This window comes from Triturus cristatus, chromosome 9, assembly GCF_964204655.1.
Source record: "Triturus cristatus chromosome 9, aTriCri1.1, whole genome shotgun sequence".
NCBI classification, from domain to species: Eukaryota; Metazoa; Chordata; class Amphibia; order Caudata; family Salamandridae; genus Triturus; species Triturus cristatus.
In genome coordinates, this window is record NC_140592.1 from 1025941673 (window position 1) to 1025967035 (window position 25363).

Below are 25363 nucleotides of genomic sequence, written 5' to 3' on the forward strand. Positions count from 1 at the left end.
GCCAAACGAAAGATGTGATGATGCCCTTGAGTTTTTTCAAAGTAAATTTGGTGATTGTGCAGGTCAGAGCTTGGTAGGGATAAGAGAAAACGGGAAGGCGAGATTTTTTAACCAAGTTAGTGTCTCGTAGTTGAGAAAGAGTTGTCATTTGCTAAGAAAATGAGCCCCTCTTAGCCATCAATATTCAACTGTATTCTGCCAAAATCTTAACCCCTGAATATTCCACTGCTGTGGTAACTGGAATGATTCTTTTAGGACTATTAAACAGTAAAATGTGGAGTTTATTACAATTCTGCTGGTAAGATGAGAAAATGCCAAAGTCAGCACCCAGTGACTTGATAACTGGAAGGGTTAAATGAGGGTCACTCTAGCAATGGCAATATTGTATTCATAGCAAAGTATTTTGACAAAGTTCTGTAAATATCTACCTGGAAGGATCACAGGGGATTATTTAATGGCAAAGGTAAAGGATGAAGTATACAAAGCAAAAAGTGTAGGGGAGAGTGGTCACCCCTGACTTGTATTATGTGTAGAGGCAATATGTAACAAAGTTATAATTACATTAATACAGTAGATCTTCCTGTCTCTTTGGAATGTATTAATGCAAGTCGCCAGCGGTTTCACAAAGATTTTTCCACCTGAGTTTAATAACAGAATTGGTCGCTTAGAAACTCATAATTACCCATAGTCATTAGGGAGTGTGTAGTATTCTCAGGTCATGTTAATATGTTCCCTTTCATCCTGTACCTAGCTGTTCAGCCAGTGTGAGTGTTCCATGTAGAATGTTGGTGTGAGTGACATTAGTGGAATGCCTTGTGTGACTGTGTCAGTTGGAAGATGCTTGTTCTGTTTTTCTGTAACTTCTACTTATGGACTTAATAAATCACATAAAATCATCTTGGCTACGTCTACTATGTCACCTGAACATGTCGGGCCAGCCCACTACAGAGTGCTCTGTGGATAGAGTGGTCACACATATTTGCTTACACTTTTGTCCCATTTCCACTATTGTCGCGGATATTTGCTTTCAGTTATGTCCCACTTATTCTATTGCCGTACATCATTCACTGGATGCATTAATCAGTGATAGCAGTTGCCCTCACTGCTCCAACATGGGCTCATACACAGCCCCATGGGAGATGCCAGTATGTCCATTTAGCAAGTTGTAACTTCAGTCCGATAAACTAATTCAGCTGGGGTGGGGGGTTATGATACAACCAAATCCAAGGGCACTGATTCTATCAGTTTGGCACCTGAGACATAGTGTGGTTGCGTCCAGCCTCTTGAGAAATTTCTAACCATCCACATGGAAGAAAGCTTACCAACAACTATAGCATATCATGCTGCAAAATTTAAATGCTTTACACAGTATTGTATTATAATTCATCAATATTGCCTGAGAGCCTAAAAGCAAATATTAAATATATTCCTAAAAGTGCACATTGTTTGAAAACTCCCAGCAGCTATGAAAGGAAGTCTGACTTCCCTATTTTTTAAAAAAATAATCTGAGATGCACGCAGTCTCTAGCACATTAAGCTGAAGTTCCTTGTTGGTTCTATAAGGAAAAGCCACATCATATTTGGAGTAAATCAGCCATCATGATGATATAGTAATAATTACCCTGTTTCTAGTGGTTAGTCGGCTACCTCTGCCACAGCAGGATGAAAAGCCTAAGGCCACTGTTTTGGTCTAGCAATGGATATTCTATCTGGCAACACTCTTGTTACTTATAAATGTTTGTTTGTAGGGTCTAGAAGATTTAACCCCTTCCATGCTGCGCAAATTCCGCCGCTGTGCTGACGGAATCTTGCGCGGGCGTGGTCATGACGGAACGGTTCCGTCATGAGCACAGCTCAACCGTGGCTCATGACGGAACCGTTCCGTCATGAGCACCGAAGGGGTTAAAGCCACCCAGTTCACTGACCCCTGAAATTCTAACTGGAGATATATTGTGTCCAGTACTATATACTGGAGAGCTCAGCTTTTATATCGATTGTAATTGATGGTAATTTTACTTTCTAGCTTTGGACTGGGGAGGACCTCGCAGGGAGTGGTTTGAGCTGATCTGTAAAGCTTTATTCGATACATCCAATGAACTCTTTACCCGCTTTAGCGATACCAACCAAGCATTGGTGAGTAACTTCCTTCCTTCTGTGCCTACATGTTACTTATTTTCCAGCTTACATTTAAGATATATAAATATATCAAAATGTTAAAAATGAAAACACGGACTGCATTTTAAAGGATTCTCTTTGGAGCCTCAAGTAACAAATTTAAAAGAAATCTCGCTCTCTCTTTCGCTCTCTCTCTTTCTCTCTTTCGCTCTCTTTTTCTCTCTCTGTCCTCTTCTCTTCTCTCCTCTCCTCTTCTCTTCTCTCTTCTCCTCTCCTCTTCTTCTCCTCTTCTCTTCTTCTCCTCTTCTCTTCTTCTTCTCCTCTTCTCTTCTTCTCCTCTTCTCTTCTTCTCCTCCTCTCTCCTCTCTTCTCTCTTCTCTTCTTCTCTCTTCCCTTCTCTCTGCTTCCGAAGTTCTTGGAATACTTTTCCAGGTTCTTATAGTTTTGAAGAGTTAGCTGTTTAAGTGGCTGTCAGAAGTCCCTTCCACTGGTTGAACGTACTGTGACAACTAGCCTCACCAGTGCCTTCGGCACAAAAAAAATCTTTCCCATGACTTGTGTATTTTAAGATACCAATCACCCTTCCCCACATCGTTCATAGGGTTAAGGGACATGCCGAGTGTTCGGCCCCATAATACAGCCTCTGAACCTCTAAGTAGTCCTTTCTTAATTTCTTTAGGCGGTGAGACCAATTAGGTTTTTGGACATCTCTTTGATTTCATAGCAGTCACACTCTTGTTTCAGGTCTGGAAATGTGCATTATTTTGCCCTTCAGAGTCACAGCACTCTTTTATATGCCTCACCCGCTCTGCTTTTCCTTCTGTCTCAAAAACCACAAGTCCACTACGATGGTGCATGATTTCCTTCACTTAGTTTCTCTTGCATTTAGTGCTGATTCTAACCATTTTATTATGCCAATTGGAATAGGGGAATCTCCCACAAACATCTGAAGTAAAGAATTCCCACAATGTAAATAGAATATTCTCACCTTCAGGTATGGAAGTAAGCTCATCATCTATACTTTGGAGGCTTATATGCCTTTCTGTGTTGTTAGCTTCTTTCTCCCAAATTCGCCTTGAAAATACTGGCTCAGTCTCTACAGGATTTTTGGTGCTGGATTTCAGTCTTCTTGTGGTTTTTGGTCATTGTGTACATGGGATTCATTTTGCCATTCGTAGCCAGAACTTCGTCTTCCAATCTAGTGAATTTGTGACATTACAGCTTCTACCTTCTTAACCTCATCAGAATGTTTACTTGAAGGTCTTCTTTTGCTTTCCATATGAGCTTAAACAGGATTGTCTCATCCCAAGTTAAATTAATGAGGTGCAGATCATGCATCCTTTTTCCTTTGTCAGCATTCTCAATGGAGAAAGAAGGTTTGAGAGGTAAAACCTCCCTCTTGCTTGTGGTCATTTTATATTCACAAACTCTTCTTGAGGCATTACAAGACGAGATTAGAGATGAGCTAGTTATACACGCAAATTGTACTCAACTCAGTGCCCAGATTGGTTTATACAAGGGAAATAATCTCAGTTTGAAAAAGCTCACTGATGTGCATCCTTGGTCATACATTCTATAAGTATTGCCTATTTAGAAAAAAATATGATGGTGCACTACTTAAATGAATCCCTCTACTGGTTGTATGTCGACCTAAGCAGCCACAGAACACTGAAGACTTCCAAGCTGGTAATTTCGTCAAAGGGTTGACTGTACAGTCGAACTATTAACTGGTGTTAATTGCCCTGGTTATTGTCTTTTGTCTTTTTGTTTGCCTTGACCATGCCTAAAAGCTTAAGGGATCCAGGGCTAACGGGGACCGGCCCTCTTGATAACTATTTAGTTAAAAAGGTCAATAAAATTAACAGTGACCGACGGGCTTCCCTGGGGAAGGATTGCCTCCAGGTGAGCCCCCAAAATCCTTTAACTAATGAGAGTTCGCTTTCGGACAAAGTTGTTTGTGTTTCCCCTCCCCTTATTCAAGCAAGCGCTATGATTACGGCCACTGCCCAGGTTCACAAGGGCCCTGTAGATCAGGATTTGGATGTGAACTCTGCAAGTGATGAGACAGTTGAGGATACATATGTTCCCAGACCAGTTAGGACCTGCAGAAGGAAACAAAGGAATAAGGGGGGGGCTTCTACCAAAAGGGAAAAAAAGGGAGAACATTGGAGAAAAATCTCATATCGTGCCAGACGAGCCTTTAAACAGCAGTCCTGGTGCAACAACTACTTTACTCCCTGACCATTTTTCAAAATTGTTCAGCTCCTTTGAGGTTTTACTCGATACAAAGCTAGATCTACTTTTTCAACCTCTGGTAAGGAAACTCGATATGGTCGCTGACGAGGTAAAAAGGTTGGGAGGATTATTAACAAAACATCTTGATTGGGTTGACTGTAACAAAAAGAAGGGGCAGTGTGTAGCTGGGCACGTCAATCTGGGTAGAGTAGAAAACCCACAAACTTCTTCTCAGCCCGTTAGCTTTAATGCTAGTGTCACGCCATCATCACCTATGATTACTATAGCCTCAAACACAGCTTGCCCAATAGAAAAGGAGCGGGTTTCAGTGTCTAAAGGTGAGGCGGTAACGAAAGTTAGATCTATTAACCTCCCCCCGGCTTGCTCTCCCTACGTTGTGATCTTAGCCAATGTCCCTCCCCAGGATAGGTTGGCAGTTCCCTTGCAAGAGGAATCGCACGACTCACTTAAGCAAAAGACAGTGTCGTGGTTACATAGGAAGTGTGGGTTCCCTTTTAACATGGCGAACGATATCTTAAGTACTCGCAGGGTAAACTGGATTGGGCCTTCCAAAAAAACATCAAATGGAGATTGTGTTATAGTCAATTTTAAACACACACAACATGTGGCTACTGTTTTACTGAGAGCAGCTTCACTGCCATTAGATATTAATAGTATTCAAGTACGCCCCCTTGGATTCTTCTACTCTCAATTTCCACGGAGAGATAGTTTCCATCTGATTAGACAGAGAAACTTCATCCCAGCATCAAATTCGCTGCCTCTTTTTCACCAGGGGGCAGGTGCTCCCCACCAGGTTATGGGTGGGCTAAATATACCCACATCTAATCGCTTTGAGGCACTCTCCCTGTTAGATACGTGCGACTGACAGGAGGTTGGTATACGGGGGGGGGACGAGTCATCCTCGGTTAAGGCTCTTCACATAGAGGATCAGCCCCCCGCATCACCTACAGAGAGTCATCTGCCTGCCGATGACCGCAAGGGGGGTTCACCCAAAAACTTGATCAAACTATTAACATGGAACATTGCCGGTTTACGTGCTAAGAGTGATAATTTATTTTGGTTAAGCTTCTTGAAGGACTTTGATATCTTGGCATTTCAAGAGACCTGGGAAACAGAAAGTAATTTTTGGCTAGATGGTTTTACTTCTCACTTTGTTCCAGCTTCTAAATCAGTTTCCGGAAGGGCCTCAGGAGGCTTAGTGGTTTTGCTCTCGGTGAAATTAAAAGGAACCGTTAGCAGGATAACTTGTACATGTAACAACTTTCTTATTCTGGAATTTAAATTCCCCAATGATAGGAAGTTGTTACTGATAAATTGTTATAATTCTCAACAAGAGGTCGTGCCGAATGAACACTTGCTATGGTTGGCGAATTTTTTAAAAATGTATTCTTTGAAGCAAACCACTTTTTGTTATTATATTTTGCTTGGTGATTTTAACGTACATTTATGTAGTCATAACTGTTGTTTAACTGATATTGATGGACCTGATCTGACATCACCCCAACATTTTGAGCACTCAAGTAAGGGCGAAGCTCTGGAAAATCTTCTTATTGAAAACCAGCTGTATCAACCAGGCTTCCACGAACAAACCGTACGGGTGCCCACCTTTATTGGAAGGGACAGTAACACCATTATTGACTACATATTTCTTTCATCTGGACTTTTACAATTTGTATGTTTTTATAACGCGATTCCATCTATTTTTAGTGACCACAATCCGGTGGTAATCGAAATGTTAGATGGCCTCTCTCTCTTAAATTCCCTTGCCTCACCCATGTTGGACAATAATCTTAGGGCAAAGGATCAGGGTAGAAGGTTAAATTGGTCTAAGGTAGTTCCAGAGGATTTTTTTAACTCAATAAAGCTAGAGGCGGCCCTAGACTTGGAAATCTGTGGGGACCAACTTTCTATAGGGAAGGAAGTAATCTCCTCGTTTGAAGCCGTATGTTTCCTAGTGTCAAAGGACCTAACTAGTAAAAGTAGACCAGTACAAACTAAAGTAGTCTCCGGCTGGTTTGACCATAACTGCACTAAAGCTCATAACAATCTTAAAATTGCACTTCAGGCCAGCCCGAGGAATAAAATTTTAGTGTCGCAGTTAAGGAGCGACTATAAAGAAGCACTGTTGGTCCGGAAAAAAGAAATTAAACTTAACGCCTGGGCCGATCTTATGGACAAGGCAACTCTAAAAGACAGTGCGAAATTTTGGTCTATTATCAACACTCCTTTATTCTCTGATGTTAAAAATGGAGTGTTGGATACTAATATAACAGAGAAGGACTGGTTAAGCCACTTTAAAATTATATATGGTAGCGACTTAGATTTAGAACCCATAAACAGGCAAGATTCGGCTTCTACTTTAATTCCAGTTAATTTTTATTTAACTGAAGTTTTAAAAGCAATTGAAGACTCTGCGGGTAAGAAGGCTCCCGGACCGGATGGGGTCCCCACCGACCTGTATAAGGCAAATCCGGTTTTTTGGGCCAATATATTAACCAATGTATTTAACTCCTCGGTTATCGCAGGTTTTCCTAAATCCTGGTCCCATTCTACCATAATACCGGTGTTCAAGAAAGGCCAAAGGGCAGACCCTAAGTGCTATAGGCCCATATCCTTGATAGACTCCTCTATAAAAATCCTGGGGAAAGTCATACTTGCTAGGATAACCAATTGGGCCTCGGACAATAACATCTTGTCCGATGCTCAATATGGCTTCAGAGCTGGCCGGAGCACGGAGGATCAATGTCTGAACCTCCTATTAGTAATAGATAAATATACTAGGGTGGCCGGGGGCTCTTTTTACTTGGGCTTTATGGATTTGTCCACGGCCTTTGATCTTGTTAATAGGTCAAAGCTGTGGACAATGCTTTTGGATTTGGGACTCGACCCCCCACTTGTGTATTTCCTTTCAGAGCTCCACCAAGATTTGAATGCATCGATAAGGATGACGACGGATGGGAAGTGTACGGCCAGCTTTAAGTCTAGTAGAGGGGTACGACAGGGATGCATTCTTGCGCCCATGCTGTTCACCCTATACATAAACTCCCTGGAACAAAATCTGCTGGCCGCAACGCAGGACATCCCGCGCATGGGAGGTACCCCGATACCGGTCCTCCTATACGCGGACGATGCTGTCCTGCTGGCTAGGACTCCCCTGGCGCTGCAAAGATTGCTGGACTCGTTCGGGGACTTTATGCATAGCCTGGACTTGGTGGTTAATAACGGCAAATCTCACGCTATGTCGTTAGGCCTTGCGAAAAATAAGGTAAAGCCTTTTTATTGTAGGGGAGCCGTAATCTCAAGAGTAAAGACTTTCACCTACTTGGGAGTAGTCTTTGACGACAAGGGCTCATGGTCCCCCCAGCTCTCTATAAAGATAAACTCAATAAAAATCTCAACTGCGGCTGTACTTGGCTTTGCAAAAAGGCTGGGGGGTAAACCGACAGAGGCAATACTAACAATTTACAAAGCCAAAACAGTTTCCATTGTAAGGTACGGGGCGCCAATCTGGGGTTACATTAAACACGATGCGATCCAAACGGAAGAAAATAAATTTCTTCGCACCCTCCTCGGCCTCCCACAATCTACTGCTTCTTTCTCAGTCCATTTGGAACTCGGGTTAGGATACATAGCAGACATGATTAAATTAGCCCCATTATTGCTATGGATTAAAATTTGGCTAAACCCGAAACTTACTCTAAACCATAAAATACTAAAGGACTGTACTCGACTTGACAACATGAATAAAATTCCATGGCTGTCAAATATCGAGAGGTTATCTGCCTACATTGGGAGACCGGAAATTTTTTCTAGCCCTGACACTCTCTGTAAGGCAGATCTTGACTGGGTAAAATCCAATTTCACGAAGTTAAGGGAGGCCGAGCGGGAAGAAGTTGAACTACGTAAACCTTCCGTCAGGGGACACGTCCTGGTATCTCAATCCTCAGGGTTGTCTTTATATCTTACAGTGGTAACCCATCCCTTTCACAAATGGTTGTTGTCCAAATTCCGGTTCAACCAATTACACCTTGTACTTTGGGATGTGGCTGGCTGGCATAAGCCTGAAAATGTTGCACCTTGCAAGTGCGATGATATTTCTCCACAAGACACTACGCACTTTATGTTATTCTGCCCCTTTTTCAAACATGCCAGGAAGAGGTTTATTATTCCCTTGCTAAAGAGTAGGAATTTTACTCAGTATAAACCAGCTTTATTGTTCCTAAGCATGCTTGATTGTCCATTAATTATGTTCTGTGTCGCTAGTTTTCTGGTGGCAGCTGTTAGAGAAAGGAGGGTGAGACTAAAACCTATACAGGATGTGGAGCCTATCTGATATATGGAATTTGATTCTGTATTATTGATTGCACGTTGTTTATGGTCTTTTATGAATTTTTATTAGGACTTGTTTTTAACTGTAGATTTGTGAATCGCATGATTTTATGTATTTATTTGTGTAGTATACTTTTATGATTTTAAGTAATCGAATAAAGTGGTTTTGACTTGACTTGACTTGAAATGAATCCCTCTACTGGTTGTTGCTTGGGGCCACATGCCAGTCTCTGTTTTTATTTTGTATCACTATGCCACTCAAGACCGAGATAAGCCGTATTAAAGCCATTTTTACTTCTGGTACTATAGGAACAGCCCAGCCTCAACGTTCTGGTCATGTCACACGCAGATCGGACTACAAGCAGCTTAGGCGGATTTCATCCTTTTGAACCTCATCAGTGAGGAACTGCTTGAGTCCATTGCAGCAGCAAGCACGTAGTGCAGACCTGGGCATACCAGTCACACCTGCCTTACCCTCAGCGGCCCAGAAGTTCTCCCGCTTCCTCCAATGCCACTCTTCAGTCTGCCACAGGCAGCTTTGTGGTATCCTGTTTGGTAGAAGCCCCCTACTGTACAGATTTGTGTATTCGTAGTGTGTGCAAAGGAACATCCTGAAGAACATGGCTCACCCCCCAATAAATGAGACACTTCTCCATTACCTTCCAATCTGTTGCAGCCCACAAATGACCACCCTGGGGCACCAGAGGTTCCACACTGCTTTGTGCATCTCAAATTATCCTGCAATGGGTTGAACACTGTGTCAAATCACTGAGTGTAGCTTTGCAAAGGGGCTGCACACAAACGCTCAGTGTAGAGCCCAAAAGATCATGCATCCCGTTGGAAATATTAAAAAATGCAAGAGAATGTAGAACTCTCCAGAGATCTGAGAGAGACTTTGACGCCTGTAATAGTTGTTTGGGTTCATGGGATATCTGAGGAAAACAAACCAATAGAATATCAAATTTGAGAATTCATTTCACCTAATCTGTGGCCTTCAATGTGCCAAGTAAATCTGTGTTCATTAAATATTAGAATAAAGTTTAGTGACGATCTTATCTTAAAATTAAACTCTGCAAGCTTATATTTCTTCAACTGCTGTATAAATCCTTCTTTTTTTCACCCACTGGACTGTAGTCCCCCATTAAATTTTCTTCTGAGCAAGACCCCCTTATGCCCACCTGCTATGTCTTCTTCCACCTCCACCCATTTTCATTTTCTTCCTTTAGTCTATGTTTGGGGATGGAACCTACATACACTTATGGCGGCCTGTCCAGGAAATATATAAATGTACAAAAAAAAAGTTCATGCACACTAGAAAAATGTCTTTCTTTCCTTTTTTATCTGTACTTCTACAACATCACGCTTTGGGAGTTTGTGACTGTAAAAAAATACTGCCACGGCATGTGGTCGGCAATGAAATCAGTCTTTGGTTTCATTGCTCCCACTTTAACAAAGACTGCAATCTCCCGTGGACATTTCCAGAGGAAAAACGACAACAAAGATTCCGGATCTAGGCAAATCCGCAGCTTGTGCCACTCTGCACCCGACACCCATGGCTCGAGTCTGAGTGGCCCAACTGCCCAGTGAAGTCTCCCAAGCGACCAGGACTCGGAATCCAGCGTTGACTGACCTCTTCTGAACCCCACGATGGCGCCTGCGGAGTGAATCTGAAGGGTCCCCCCCCCCCCCCCCCCCACCACCACCACCGCAACTGGCCTGGTAAGACTATTTTCGATGTGTAAAGGCACCCCTGTACCCGCAGCCCCCGGGATTTGGTGAGCTCGACCAGCAGTGCCCCTTTGACCCCCCCAACATCTCAACTTACCTCTGCTTTCACTGGAGTTCTGTCTGGACCCTCCAGTTCGATGCCTGCTGCCTGTTTCTAAAAAGAATAAACACCATAGGATTGCATTGGGTGCCCAATGCTGTGTTTGCACCCTGCACCCAGCCGCTATTGCCGCTGGTGGTGTATGTTTGGTGCTGCTTTGTGTGTCCCCCCCCCCACCCCCTGTGCTAGTCTTAACACCCAAAGCTTGGCCCCTGCAACAGTTTCACTTACCTACAAGCTGCATGGCTCAAGGCACCCCCTGTCTCTATTGGAAAGCATTGGGCTGAACTCTTATTTTGATCTCTGCACCCAGCCGCCCCTGTGCTGCTGGTGAAGCAGTTTTGGTACTTACCTGACCCCTGGCCTTTGCTGACTTTTAGCTCCGAAGACTGGCATTGTAAGCGCAGTGCTTACCTGTTTAACTGCAATATTGTTTTCCCCATAGGAGAACATTACACTGTGCTGAAAGGTTTTACTGTATTGATTTTTCAAAGTGAAAAGTATTTTTATTTAAAAACATACTTACCTTATTACGAAGATCTTGGTCTTAAAATAAAGTACAAATAAAGTATAATTTTCTAAAATTGGTCTGGATCTCCTTCTTGAGTCATGTGTCCATTATTAATCACTGTTGTGCAATAAATGTCTTGCACTCCCCTATGTTGGGCCTAAGGCTGCTCACCCACACTACCACTAATAGAGCACTTTGGGTTTTATATTGAGCCCTGGAAATCCAAAAATTGTCTTTTAGATAGGATTTTTCATCAATTGTTGATTTATTTTCCAAATTTACTAAAAATAGTATTAGGGCCTTGGTTAAGTTCTCCACTGTTTAGAAACCTAAAAAACTGTAAAGTAGGTAGGCCTTAAAAATACTTAGATTTAAAAAAAATCTCTAATAAGACCCCTCTTACTTTAAACACCATGACGGATACTGTAGGGGCCACCCAGGAGCTCAACATGGATCCCTATACACATCTTAAAGTTTCTCTACATAAAGATATGTGCAAAGCATGGAAACCTGCCATGGGTCCTAAACCCAATAAAGCCCATCTCCAGCAGTTGCTGGCAGAGAATGGAAAGGAACTGGCAAACAGAACTCCCCCCCCCCCCCCACTTGGGAAGAAGAAGAGAAAGTAGAGGGGGAAGACACTAACTCTATCACTACCTCTTCAGATAGCAATACTTCTGGTGGAAGTGACCCCAGTAGTGTCCCGCATCGTCACAGAGCTCACCTGTTGATCCTTCGTGGTTGCTGTATCCGCCCTGGGAAGGGCTTTGAGGATTGCCGAGTGCTGATTCCTGCGAGTGGCAGGACTAACGCGGGGAGCAGGCTTAGCACGGGACTCCGGCTCCCAGGAGCCCGTGCGCGGTTACACCTGTGCTTCTCCCCGCCTACCGGCCCAGGAACATACAAAACGCCTCGCGGAACCCGCTGGTGCGGGTCCCGCATCGTCACAGAGCTCACCTGTTGATCCTTCGTGGTTGCTGTATCCGCCCTGGGAAGGGCTTTGAGGATTGCCGAGTGCTGATTCCTGCGAGTGGCAGGACTAACGCGGGGAGCAGGCTTAGCACGGGACTCCGGCTCCCAGGAGCCCGTGCGCGGTTACACCTGTGCTTCTCCCCGCCTACCGGCCCAGGAACATACAAAACGCCTCGCGGAACCCGCTGGCGCGGGTCCCGCATCGTCACAGAGCTCACCTGTTGATCCTTCGTGGTTGCTGTATCCGCCCTGGGAAGGGCTTTGAGGATTGCCGAGTGCTGATTCCTGCGAGTGGCAGGACTAACGCGGGGAGCAGGCTTAGCACGGGACTCCTGCTCCCAGGAGCCCGTGCGCGGTTACACCTGTGCTTCTTCCCGCCCACCGCCCCAGCTATACTTAAGTTCTGACAGTTCCCGCTTCGCGGTACGCGAGCGGGACGCGCCGGACGAAGCCCGGACAAAGGGCGGGCCCTCTGTGGCCCTCAGAGGCCAGAGGAGACAGGGCTGGGCCACAGATCGCGGATATATCTACAGCCTATATTGTCAAACATAACGCTGCAGGTTCTTGTTGTGTTCACCCCCACGTGTAAGTAGAAGTCAGAAATACAACAGGGTCACCCGGACAAAACCGCATTTGTTGCCTGTGCTTCCTAGATTACACGTGGAATCCTTGTATTGTGGTGCTCTTCGTTGTGGGCTGCTAGCTGTAGCAGGGGAAGGATAGGGGCAGAGGGCTGCGAGCAAGAGGGCTGGGACTATAGTTCCTAGGAGTCCCAGTAACCCCGCCTGTTTCACCTGGCCTGCTCTCCCTCCCTGCCCCCGACCACAACAACCGGGTAGCCTCTGTTGGAGTCATAAATTAACACGTGAACACGTTGTGCGGGAGCGCGACGGAGTTTGCCGGGGGCTATAGTTATAGTTTCCTTTATAGTAAGTGAATCTCTTTGTACCCTGCATTGGCGTGAAGTAGGGCAATGTCTGCCACAACAAGTACTGCCAGCGCCCGATCAACTACCTTACCGACTGAGATTGGTCTATTGGCTATTGGCCCTTTAGATAAATTTTTTTTTTAATCGTTCATCTTTAATCGATAAAGAGTTAACCTTGGCCGAGAGGCGCGCAGAGCGCAGACAATCAATTGAATTGCTCAAAAATTCCACGGACAAGTATTTAACTCAAACATATCCCACTCTGGTGACTCCATTATCTTCAGTAAACTTTCCAGTTGCCAACGAACAATCTGAAGGACAGACACAAATAATAAATGAGGAAACTGTTACAGATGTGAACAGATCCAGTGGGAGTCACAACAGTCTCATATTGCTTCCTGAACCAGATGCTCAGGTTATTCCGACCCGACCTAAGCTTGGGTCTAAGAGGAAAAGAATAGCCCCACAAAGAAAATGCAAAAATGTGGTCAAACCCCCTTTTAAGCAAAGGAAGCTACCCAAAATTGTGGGTACAAGAGAGGCTGTTATTGAAGAAAATCACAGTATAGGAAGTGTTCAGAACTTAAACCATGTTCCCTTGGGTATTTTAGACTCACAAGAGAAAACTTGTCTTGAGTCTACCGTATCAAGCAACGATAAATTGTTATCACCTGCTAACCTGCTCCCTGAGCTAGAAAGATTACTCAGACTAATACTTATCCCGATAGAGAATAGAATTGCCAAGCTCTCTGATAGGTTAAACCACTTTGAGCAGGCAACACTAGATAATTTTTATTCTACAAAATCACTGATTAAATCTAATGCCAGGGTGGATTCAAGTATAAAGCCCCAAGATAATACTAATCTTGTCACTCAAGATAAGGGTAGAATGTCGCAAAACAGCTCTCCTTCACTCCCGAAGATAAGTAACACCATTGCCAAAACAACTACCAAATCTACTGATTTGGTATATTTAGGCCCTGTCCAACTCCAGCCTAATACTACTACTACTAATACCACAAATCCACCCCAGGCGATGGTATTTCAGTTACAAAATCCATCACCTGTGGCTGGTTTAGAGGTTACCGTGCGTTCTCCAGTGGGTAAAGCTTTAGTTCCCACAAAAATAACCAATAAGCAGTTAGTTCTTAACAATCCTGCGGTTGGGACAGGGGACAATGCATGTCTCCCAGCAGGTAAAGTTTTAGTTCCAACTCAACCAACTAATATTCAGTTGGTGTCGAAACCCGCACCCTGTCCTGATCCTATAGTTTCCAAATTAATCCCACCTCCCGTGACAAAGCCACACCACAGAAAACCCCCAGTAAACCTTACTCCGGATTCCTTCCCCTATGTAGCAGTCCTTACAAACGTCCCATCACTCCCCATAGGGCAGAGAGAAACCTTCCAGATGCTTAAAAATAAAACCATGCACTGGTTAAGGGAGAATAGACCTCTCCCAGGAGATCTTGATGGGTTAATCATAGGCGTAAGGAGAATTGATTGGATAGGGTACACATCAAAAAGCTTGGGTGGGGACTGTGTTGTGGTCAACTTTCAAGATCCTAGGGTGGCGGGATGGATAACTAGGCAGGGATGGGGGGAAAACAAGGGTGATATTAGAATTGTAGATCTCACCTTCTTCTACCCCCGTCCATCCAGTGCACTGACTAGCCTGCGTAAGGAACCCCTGAACCCTTCTGCTATATCCTGGCCAATTACTTCCATACCAGCTTTATTAGTAGGCCAGAATCATACCACATGTACTAGTCATAATCTCCAAGTTGGACGGCTGGACTCAGGGTGGGGATATTGACAAACTACTAGAGAGTGGAGTAGTAGTATTGGAGGGATTAACAATAATGAGTCCAAGGGGGCCCGTGAAGATCATGTTAGTTCTAGTGACACAATCTTAACTGCTGGTTACACAGCGAAGGGGAATTTTGTTGTAGAGGGAGGTACCGGGATGGAAAATATAAATGTTAGTACTGTGAACCTTCCTGACCCCATTGATAATCTGGGGAAGGTAGCTACTAACTCCAAAGGCTCAATGATTTCCGGAGTGTCTTCCTATACTAATAATCATGATGGGTCTGAGTTTAGCTTTGGTACGCTTTTATCCTGGAATGTGGCAGGGTTGAGTAGCAAGCTAGACTCCCAACTCTGGGTAGAATATATCTGCGGGTTCGATGTATGTTGCTTCCAAGAAACCTGGGCCTGCGACCCCCTGTTTTGTTGTGGCTATTTAAACTTTTCGATACCAGCATCGAAAGGTGGTAGGGGTCGGCCAAAGGGAGGTCTTACTGTATGGGTAAAACAAGATTTGGGCGTTACTATTAAAATATTGGACCTGGGAAGTAGCGACTTACAACTGATAAGAATCTCAGCAGATAAGGGTCCATCATTGGACTTGTATAATGTTTATATAAGAGGCAGTAACACAACCAATTCCTCGACCTTAGAACTGTTGTCTGCCTGCTTAGAGACAAAGTCCCAAGATAGCAGGGTAATAATAGCCGGGGATCTTAATAGGACTTTTGAACCTTTAGATTCTACAAATGATCCCCTAGGGATGGATGAGGATAACCTATGGGGAGTACCATCTTTGTGTTTAAACCCCGTCCCAAGGTGGACAAAAGACATCCTATTACTAAATGCTATTTGTATGGAACATGGTCTAAGAGCACTGAATGGGAGAACTACAGGGGACAAGGAGGGTAGCTGTACCTTCGATAATGGTAATAGCAGGAGCAGAATTGATTACATAATATGTAGTCTTCAGTTGTGGCAGGGGGTTATTGATATGGCCATTAGACCCAGAATAGAAAGTGATCATAATCCCCTTTGTGTGACTCATAGGTGGTGGAACCCAGGAGTGGGAAATTTGTTTTTAAAGAACGATCAGATTCCAGTCATGAGTAACGACGAACGTAGGTTGAAATGGCCAAGGGTATTGGCTAACGAAGAAACTATGACCTACATCAACAATGAGGTTGATAGCGCAATTATTGCAATGGAGGCGGTTGATCCAACAGTTCCCGGGGTTAGGGATATCACTGATATCCATAATAAGCTATTTTCCCTCCTCAAACCATGTTTTTTGACAAAGAATAAGAAAGGGAAGAAAACCCAGGAAGTGGGAAGGTGGTTCAATCACCAATGTAGATCAGCACGTCTAGTACTGGGACAAGCTATTAGGAACAGGGACCGCGTCGCAATAAAAGACGCAAGGAAACAGTACAAACTGGCCATTTTCCAAGCAAAAAAGAAATGGGATGAAGACCACTGGGCCGAGTTGAAAGAGGCCTCTAACAAGAAGGACTCTCGGTCCTTTTGGAAAATTATTAAGTGGGGTAGAGGAGGTGGCCCAGCAAAGCCAGATAATAATGTAGCTGAAGAAGCCTGGGTTGACTACTTCAGACCACAATATGCCGAAGTCATGCATCCAGGGGTAGGTGAAGGCATAGCGCCAGTCTATGCTATTGACAACATGTTCTCCCCCAAAGAAGTAGAAATCGCGATTAGATCTGTGAAAAGTGGGAGAGCCCCAGGTTTAGATGGGATACCCCCGGATATTTTTAAGTATGATATGACGAGATGGGTGAGGTATATTTTTTTAGTAGCAAATGCCCTAGCCAAGGGCGCGGTGGTCCCCGACCTTTGGAAAGGTGCAATTATTATTCCCATCCATAAGAAAGGAGATCGTTCATCGCCGGCCAACTATAGGCCCATAAGCTTAATAGCAACCATACAAAAAGTAGTGGGAAGAATGGTTGCAAACCAGCTTATGGACTGGGTTGATGCCAACAATGCCCTTTCCATATACCAAGCAGGATTTAGACGAGCTACCAGTACCATTGATCAGGTCTTCCGCTTTACCATACTGCGGTGGAAGACGGTTCTACTGGGAAGAGGATGCCTATATGTCGCGTTTGTCGACCTGCGGGCGGCATTCGATTTAGTCCCCAGGTTTAAGCTATGGTTGGTCTTGAAAAAAATGGGAATTCCTATTGATTTGCTTACATTAATTATGCGTCTCCACGAATCCAATTTCGCAAGAATACAGTGGGGTGGGAATGGCGAGTTTACTTCGGACTTTCCCGTGGAAAGGGGTGTCCGACAAGGCTGTTCCATGGCTCCCTTACTCTTCTCATTATTTATTAATGGGATTGTTAGGCGAATGTTGGAAGAAAGCGTAGACGCACCCTCGTTAGCGGACGCCAGGGTTCCGATCCTGATGTTCGCTGACGATACTCTTATCTTGTCAAAAACCCCTGCAGGGCTGCAACGTGCATTAAATATTTTTGATGCATTTTGCACAGAGCACGGGCTTGAGGTAAACGTGGGGAAAACAAAATTAATGGCCTTTACCCCAAACCGTAGAATCTATCCCAAGGTAACCCTAAATAATTGTAAGTTAGACACCGTTAAGGAGTTTACATATTTGGGGGTACAGATAGCAGAGAGCGCTGGCTGGTCGCATCATTTGGAAAAAGTGGTCATAAAGCATCAACAAGTTTCAGGTGCCCTGAGGGGAGAACACCGCAAATCAAAAACAAAGCCGATTAAACCCGCACTTATAGTGTATGATGCCAAGGTCTTAGGTGCCACTTTATATGGTGCGGAGTTATGGGCCTGGGACAATCTTGCGGCCTTACAGATATCCGAGAATAAGTTCCTCAGAGGGATTACAGGACTTCCTCAGAGCACCCCCATAATACCATTGTTTCTGGAGTTGGGTAAACGCCCAATCACTGATAGAGCGCGATTGCGCCCTGTTCTCTACTGGAGGCGTCTTTGGACAACTCCAGAGATTAGACAATATGCAGAGGGTTTTCTCTGGATAATTAAGGAAGACATTTTTCACAAGATAACTTGGCTTAAAAATCTAAGGGCAATGCTAATTGATCTGGGGCTTTCCAATCTTTGGAATAACCCAGTGGGTGAAGAGTTTCCAAGCAAAGAAGACCTCAAATCCCGTTATTGGGATTGGGTGGGTGGCAATTTGCTGAACGGCGTCAGGTCCGACTCTATGGCTGGCCGTTTTTTGGAGACAAAATTTTTTCCCATCCTAGAAAACTATTGGGATACTATTACGGTACCAATGGATAGGAAGCTAGTCTTCCAGCTAAGATCCGGATCTATTCCTTTAAAAAAACTAACGTCACGTTGGCAAAAGTCGAGCAATAGGTTATGCCCAGCATGTGGTAATGCAGAGGAGAGTGTAGGTCACTTTCTATTTGTATGCAAAGCCTACTCATCACCCAGGAGACTATGGCTCTCCCCTGTATGTAAAAACCTGGGGACACGTGATAGCACTGTGGCTTTAAGAATTGTGTGTACAGCAACCCATGAATCAATAGTCATTGGGGTAGCCAAATACTTGGGTTGGGCCTGGGCCATTAGGCAACGTTTAATGAGCGGGACCAGTTAATCAGGTCTTTCTTTTATTTCTCTTTGGCTCAAAATGTAAAATTACTTGTCAAATGTAAACATTTCTATGCCAATATTGTATGAGCTGCACAGAACGCCAATATGGATTTTTATTTGTAAACATTTTGTTTTTTTAACCTTTAATGTTTTTATGCTGTGCTATATGAATTTGTATTTGTAAATATCTTGCTTTTTAATCTCCAAATGTTTTTATGCTGTGCTTTTATGAGAAACATCTCGAATAAAGCTTGTACAAACAGACCCCAGTAGTGTCCCAGATGAGGTAGATCCTTAAGAGGCAGATATTCAGAAACTGGCCAAGAGGATAGCTCTAGGCTATACTCTTAGCCATAGAAAAAGAGAGAGCTGAGAATGGCCTAGGACCCATCTCTGGTGGCAGCAAAATAATAAATAGGGAGGTGGACTTTGTTGACTCCAAAATCCCCAAAGGGATTGTCCCTAAATATTTTGAGGGTGAAGATATCACTTAGTGGTTCACTGCATTTGAGAGAGCCTGTCCTTGTTGCACACATTCACATGAAGCTGTGGAGTGCTATTCTTTAGGAAATATTCTCAGGAAAGTGCAGGGATATGCTCCAAACACTGAATGAGAAAGATGCTACATCCCATGACCTCATGAAGGGTACCCTGTTTGAGGGCTTTGTATTCAACGCTGAGGAATATAGGATCAGATTCAGGCAGACAAAGAAAACCCAAGGCCAATCCTGGGGAGATTGTGTAGATTCCTCAATGAAAACACTGGGAGGTTGCTTGAATGGTAACAATGTACATGATTTTGAATGGGTGTATAATTTAATTATGAAGGAGCACCTTTTAAGTAATTGTCACCACGAGAAACTACAACAATTCCTGGTAGACCTAGGTCCACCTTCTCCTCAAGAATTGGGGAAGAAGGCAGACCGCTGGGTCAAAACAAGGGTTACAAAAACTAACATAGGTCGGGGAGACCAAAAGAAAGAGGCCAAAAAGCCTCCCCAAAGAAAAGAGGGTAACCCTAAAAATAACCAAGAGTCTTCCACAGGCCCCCAAAAACCGACTCAGGAGGGTGGGCTCAGAGCCTCTACACAGTCTAAGAGTGGGTACCAGGGGAAAGAACTGGGATCCCAACAAGGCTTGCTGTCATGATTGTAAAGCAATAGGACACGGAACTAGAGATCTTGTCTGTAAAACAAAGAGAATTGCCTCTAGTCCACCAGCAGTACCTGCAGTTGCTAACATCCAGATGGGATCTCAGGTGTGGCCTGACCATTTCAGTTGCCCCACTAAGGCAACATTAGTCTTTCAGGGAGAGGTAGATGTAGTCTGTGCTGCCTGGCCAGATAATATGAAAAAATACAGTTTCCCAAGATTAATGTGTCCAGGAGAAAGGTCTTGGAGGGTTGTGGGGTTAGTGTCACCATGGTGACCCACCAACTGGTTCCCTCAGATCAGTACCTGATTGGAAGAACCTATCCAGCCACCAATGCTAGCAGTGTCACCATAGTCCATCCCGTGGCTATGGTCACTTTGGACTGGGGGGAGTAGTTGGACAAAAAATAGTAGTGTCCCCAGCCTTCCCTGTAGATTGTCTGCTTGGAAATGATTTGGAGTCTTCTCCTTGGGCTGAAGCTGAACTGAGGACCCATGCCAGCATGGTAGGTCTCTCAGTATGGGGGGATGTGACAACCAGAGCACAGAGCAAAGCTCGGAGTGAAAAAGAGGTGCTGGATCCTGGAAGAAGGTAACAGCCCTCCAAGAGAAAGGCCAAGAAGACTGGGGGACTAGCTTCTAAACCGTTCCCAAGTCAGAACCCCTCTTCTCAGTAAGATGACTTGGTACTCTCAGAGGGAACAGAGCCTGAAGAGGTTAGGCCTTTCCAGGCAGATCTCTTGGGCCCAGGGGGACCCTCTAGGAAGGATCTGTGCTAGGGGCAAGAAACCTATCCTACTATTGAAAGCCTCAGGCAGCAAGCTGGCGCACAGGAACAGGTTGATATCAGTGGCACCCACAGGCTCTGTTCGGAGGATGGGCTCCTATACACTGAGGCCAGAGACACCAAACCTGGTGCAACCAGGAGAGTGTTAGTGCCTCAGAGTTTTAGAGAGTTCTCCTTACTTTGGCCCCTGATATCCCCTTAGCTGGATTTGGCCAGGATAAAACTTGGAGTAAATTAGTCTATCACTTCTGCTGGGCATGGATTTCACAGAAAGTGAAGAACTTTTGTCAGTCCTGTATGACCTGCCAAGCCAGTGGCAAGGCAGGAGGCCACCAAAAGGCCTCCGTTATTCCTTGTACAATGGTTGGAGTAGGGGTCGATATTGTTGGCCCCCTGGACCTTCCAACAGCTTCAGGGAACACATATATTCTGTTGATAGTGGATCATGCCACCAGGTATCCTGAAGCTATTCACCTAAGGGTCACCACTGCCCCAGTGGTGGCAAAAGCCTTCTTTGGTGTATTTACTAGGGTGGGTTTCCCAAAGGAGGTGGTATCAGACAGAGGTACAAACTTCATGTCTGCATACTTAAAACACATGTTAGGATGAGTGTGGAGTGAACTACAGATTTACCACACCTTATCATAACATAACGTATATTTGTAAAAGCGCACGTTCACCCAGAGGTATCTTGGCGCTGAATAACATATGTTTATTGTTACCCAACTCAATGGTACTCATTTTATCGACCTCAGGTGGATGAAAGACTGAGTGGACCCGCTGGGATTTGAACCTGTGACCATGAGGTCGAACACAGGCTCCTGCAGTGGATGCATTAGTCCACTGAGCCACCAGACCCGGTTTCATCCACAAACCAATGGCCTGGTGGCGAGATTCAACCAGACACTGAAAGGCATGATGGGTGGGCTCCCTAAAAAACTCAAAAGGAGATGTAATGTCCTACTTCCATGCCTTCTTTTTGCCTAATGGGAAGTGCCACAGAAGGGAGTGGGGTTTGCTCCCTTGTAGGAAAGCGGGTTTCTGTTGCAGTACCCCCCACCCACACTTTTTGCCAGACTACTGATGCACTTTTACTTGGTGTGCTCTGGGTCCCTGCCAATCAGGTTCCCAGGGCCTGTGTCATTTCCCAGAAAACAAATCCAATTGGCATCTCTGGCCCCAGGTCAGCCCCTGGTAAATGGTACCACAGGTACCCAGGGCACTGTGACCAGAGAAGGCCTCTAAGAGCTGCAACACTTATTGTGCCTCCCTTAGAGGTCTTGTACCACTGCACTCACACACTACCTTTGCAGGCTGCGTGTTTTGGTGCAGAAGAAAGTGAACAGTCGACATGGCACATATCCCTGTGTGCCATGCCTACAACCCACTGCCCTGGCATAGATCAGTCACCCCTCTAGTTGGGTGCACTATACCAGTGGTGAGGGTACAGGTGCATGAGCCCTGTACCCCTACAGTGTCTAAGTCCATTCTTAGACATTGTAAGTGCAGTGCTGCCATTAAGAGTATATGGTGCTGGGAGTTTATCATTACGAACTCCACAGCACCATAATGGCTATACTGAAAACTGAGAAGTTTGGTATCAAACTTCTCAGCACATTTAACCAACACTGATGCCAGTGTGAGATTTAATGATAAATGCACACACAGGGCATCTCAGAGATGCCCCCTGAAAACTAACCCACCCCTAGTGTCCCGACTGAGTGGCTGCTTAGACTGCCATCAACAGACATGTTTCTGGACCCCTGGGTCGAGAGCCTTCCGCTCCTGGGGGCCTGAAACAATGCACATCCTGGGACGAGGTGCCAAGTCTCCTCCCCCAGGATGGGCAGGGTTCACGAAGGGGAAGCTTCAAAGGCATGCCGCCATTGTGAGCTTCCCCAGACCACTTGCTGCTTTCAGCAACTAGTCCCCACTGGTTCTACCCCCCACTTTGGGCGGGAGAACCGGCGGAAAAGACAAGTGCAGGAGAGAGGTGTGCCCACCTCTGCCAACTCCACCCCTCAGGTGGGGAAGGCGAGGTGAAGCACCACTCTGAGTCCCTGCCATCTTGAGGATGGGGGGGATCCAACCAACCAGGGACAGGCTCCTGCCCCCCTCTCCCACGGGAGGATGGCACAATAGGGGGTGTACCCACCCCAGGGAAGGGACCCATTGATCCCTGCGCTCTACCTACCTGTAACGCCCCTAAATCTAGTATTTAGGGGGCACCCTGAACCTTGCTTCCTCAGATCCAGAAACGACCAGAAGAAAAGAAGGACCGAGCAGCCGTCAGCCAGCTAACAAGAGGAAGACGCCCACTGACTTGGCCCCAGCCCTACAGGCCTGCCTCCCCTCGAACATGCTCCTGCGAAATCCCGGTGTGTCCTGCAGCCAGCAACCTCAAAAACCCCGGAGGACCTGCCTGCCTTCACTTCCAAAGACTGCTTCTCCAGTGAACACCGGATTTGTTCAACTGCAACCTCAGGCAGCAGCCAGAGACCGCAAATCCAGCCCACTCTGCACTCGCCGAACCCGGCCCGAGCTTGAGTGGAAAAACACCACAAGGAGGTCACCCCGGCAATCCTGACCCGAGATCCGGCAACCCCTGACCTGCCTCAAGCCTCCAGCTGACTCCTGCAGCCTAAATCGAGACGGCCCCCCTAACCGCGACCCAGAGCTGGTAAGAAGATCCAACCCCAAAAGGCACCCCTGCACCCGACGCCCCACGGCCTTTTGTGCCAAAACCGATGGTGCCTAACCAACCCCTAACTTCCCAACTTACCTCTCAAAGTGGTGATCACACCCAGAAGTCCTTCGTCTCCCTGCCTGCAGTGCTTTTGCAAACCCGGAGGTTCTCCATTGAAAACAGGGCACCCGACCTCAAAACAGCACCCTGCACCTGGCTGCCCCAGTGCCGCTGAGGCGTGCACCTTTTGTGGTACTTTGTTTACCTATTTGCCCTGACCTAAACCCTAGGAGCTTTGCTCTCACAACCCAGTGGCCTGCTTTCCAGCAGCCACCAACCGGAGGCCCACTATCCGCCATTGGATCACATTGGGCCTCAAAACTCAGCACCCGGCTGCCCTAGTGCAGCTGAGGGTGCAACAAGAGTGCATCACTGACCCTGGGGGACCCCTGAGTCTATGCCCAGAACCTCAACTCTGCCAGTCGAGTACTTACCTTTAAACCGATAACTCAATTTTCTACATAGGGAAACATTGACTGGCTTTTTCCTGAAATTTCTTCTAAGTGTGGACTTTTCAAATCTTAGAAAATTCACAAAAAATCAGCCTAGTAACGAAAATACTCACCTGCTCTTAGGTGAGCTCCCAGTGCTGGATCTTGGTGCCCAGCACTGACTCTGAAAAATACTTACAACCGTACTTACCAGTAACCCAATTTTTCTCCCATAGGAAATCATTGACTGTTTTTCTGTGAAATTTCTTCTAAGTGTCAATTTCTGCAAACTTTAAATATTCTTTAAAAATCGTATAACTTCTGAAAACGTAATTGCTTACCTGTTTTGGATAAAGGTCCCAGTACTGAGTCTAGGTACCCAGTACTGGATTACAAAAGTAACGAGAACATACTATACCTGCAACTTGAATTTTCTTCCATAGTGAATCATTGACTGTTTTCTATGAAATATTTTCTGTCAACTTTTAAAATAGCAAAATATTGTCTAAAAATCATCACAGTAATTAAGTCGACTTTTATCACTTGATTCTAAGTACTGACCCAGGACTGAATCTAGGATCCAGTCCTGGAATTCCAAAAGTAATCCTAAAAGTAATCTGTTTCAAATAACTTGAAACTTCCATTGAACTCAATGCATTATTGTGTTTAAAATAGTGTTGCCTATTGCAACCACTTGTAACTGTTTACAAAAGTCAATTGCATATTGCAAAAGTATTTTTACAAAGCATCTCATTTTGAGAAAGCATATTTTAATACCAATTGTTGGTTCTAAAATAAAACAAGCATATATTTTTTTTATATAAACCATTGGCTTAGAGTTCAGTTATTGAGTGTGAGAGAGCATTTGCTGACTGAGTGTGTACAACAAATGCTTTACACTGTCCTCTGATACTGCCTTACTGCTCGACCAAGCTACCACTTTAGAGAGTAAGGTTATATCTAACTTTAGCCTCTGCCAAACCTCTGGGGACTGTGGACTCTGTACACCCTGTACCTATTTGGGAACAGTATATACAGAGCCACTTTCTCACACTGGTTTACACCCCCACTAAGGGCGGGAAAACCGGCAGGGAAAACTAAGAATAGGAGGTGCGCCCTCCTCTGCCAACTCCACCCCGGAGGTGGGGGAGGCGAGGTGAAGCACATCTTTCAGCCCCCATCATCTTGAAGATGAGGTGACCCCTCCAATCATGGCTAGGTCTATGCCCCCTCCCTATGGCATAATAGAGGGTGTAGTCACCCCAGGTGAGGTGACTTATGGCCCCCTAAAATGCCTCCTAAATTTAGTATTTCTGTGGCTTCCCCGGGCCTAGAAACTAGATCTGCGACGATCTACGAAGAAAGAAGGCGACCCTGCAGAGAAGACAGAAATGGAGACTGCCTGTCTCCAGCTTCGATTAACCTGTGACCTGTCTTGCAGGCAGTGACCTCTGAAACCCCTGGGAGGACTGCTGCCCTCAACAAGAAAATGTCATGCACATTAGAATATTTTTTTTTCTTTTTTGTACTGAAACAACCTCATGCTTGGGAGTTTGGTGAAAAGTTTCTAAGTGTCGATTTTTCAAAGTGAAAAGTATTTTTATTTAAAAACATACTTACCTTATTACGAAGGTCTTGGTCTTAAAAAAAAGTACAAACAAAGTATAATTTTCTAAAATTTGTCTTGATCTCCTTCTTGAGTCGTGTGTCCATTATGAATAGGCTATCTGGTTTTAGGTTTAAACCTATAATAACTGATAAGACCCCACCGAAAGAAAAATAGCCATCACCGGTGTAAACAAATAAACACTGAAAAAACACTTTTGCAATCACAAACTAAGTGCCATTCAAAGAAAGGAAAAGATGAGTGAAAGAGAC

General features: G+C 45.0%; 1 protein-coding gene across 9 annotated transcripts in view; it reads left to right on the top strand.

Annotated features, from left to right (window-relative positions):
• AREL1 (apoptosis resistant E3 ubiquitin protein ligase 1) overlaps positions 1-25363 on the top strand; it is a 632176-nt gene that overhangs the window by 308207 nt on the left and 298606 nt on the right. For all 9 annotated transcript variants that reach the window (XM_085626755.1, XM_085626750.1, XM_085626754.1 and 6 more), the window contains one exon: positions 2024-2133. In XM_085626755.1, the coding sequence (XP_085482881.1) occupies positions 2024-2133 (110 nt within the window). The remainder of the gene's footprint in view (positions 1-2023; positions 2134-25363) is intronic.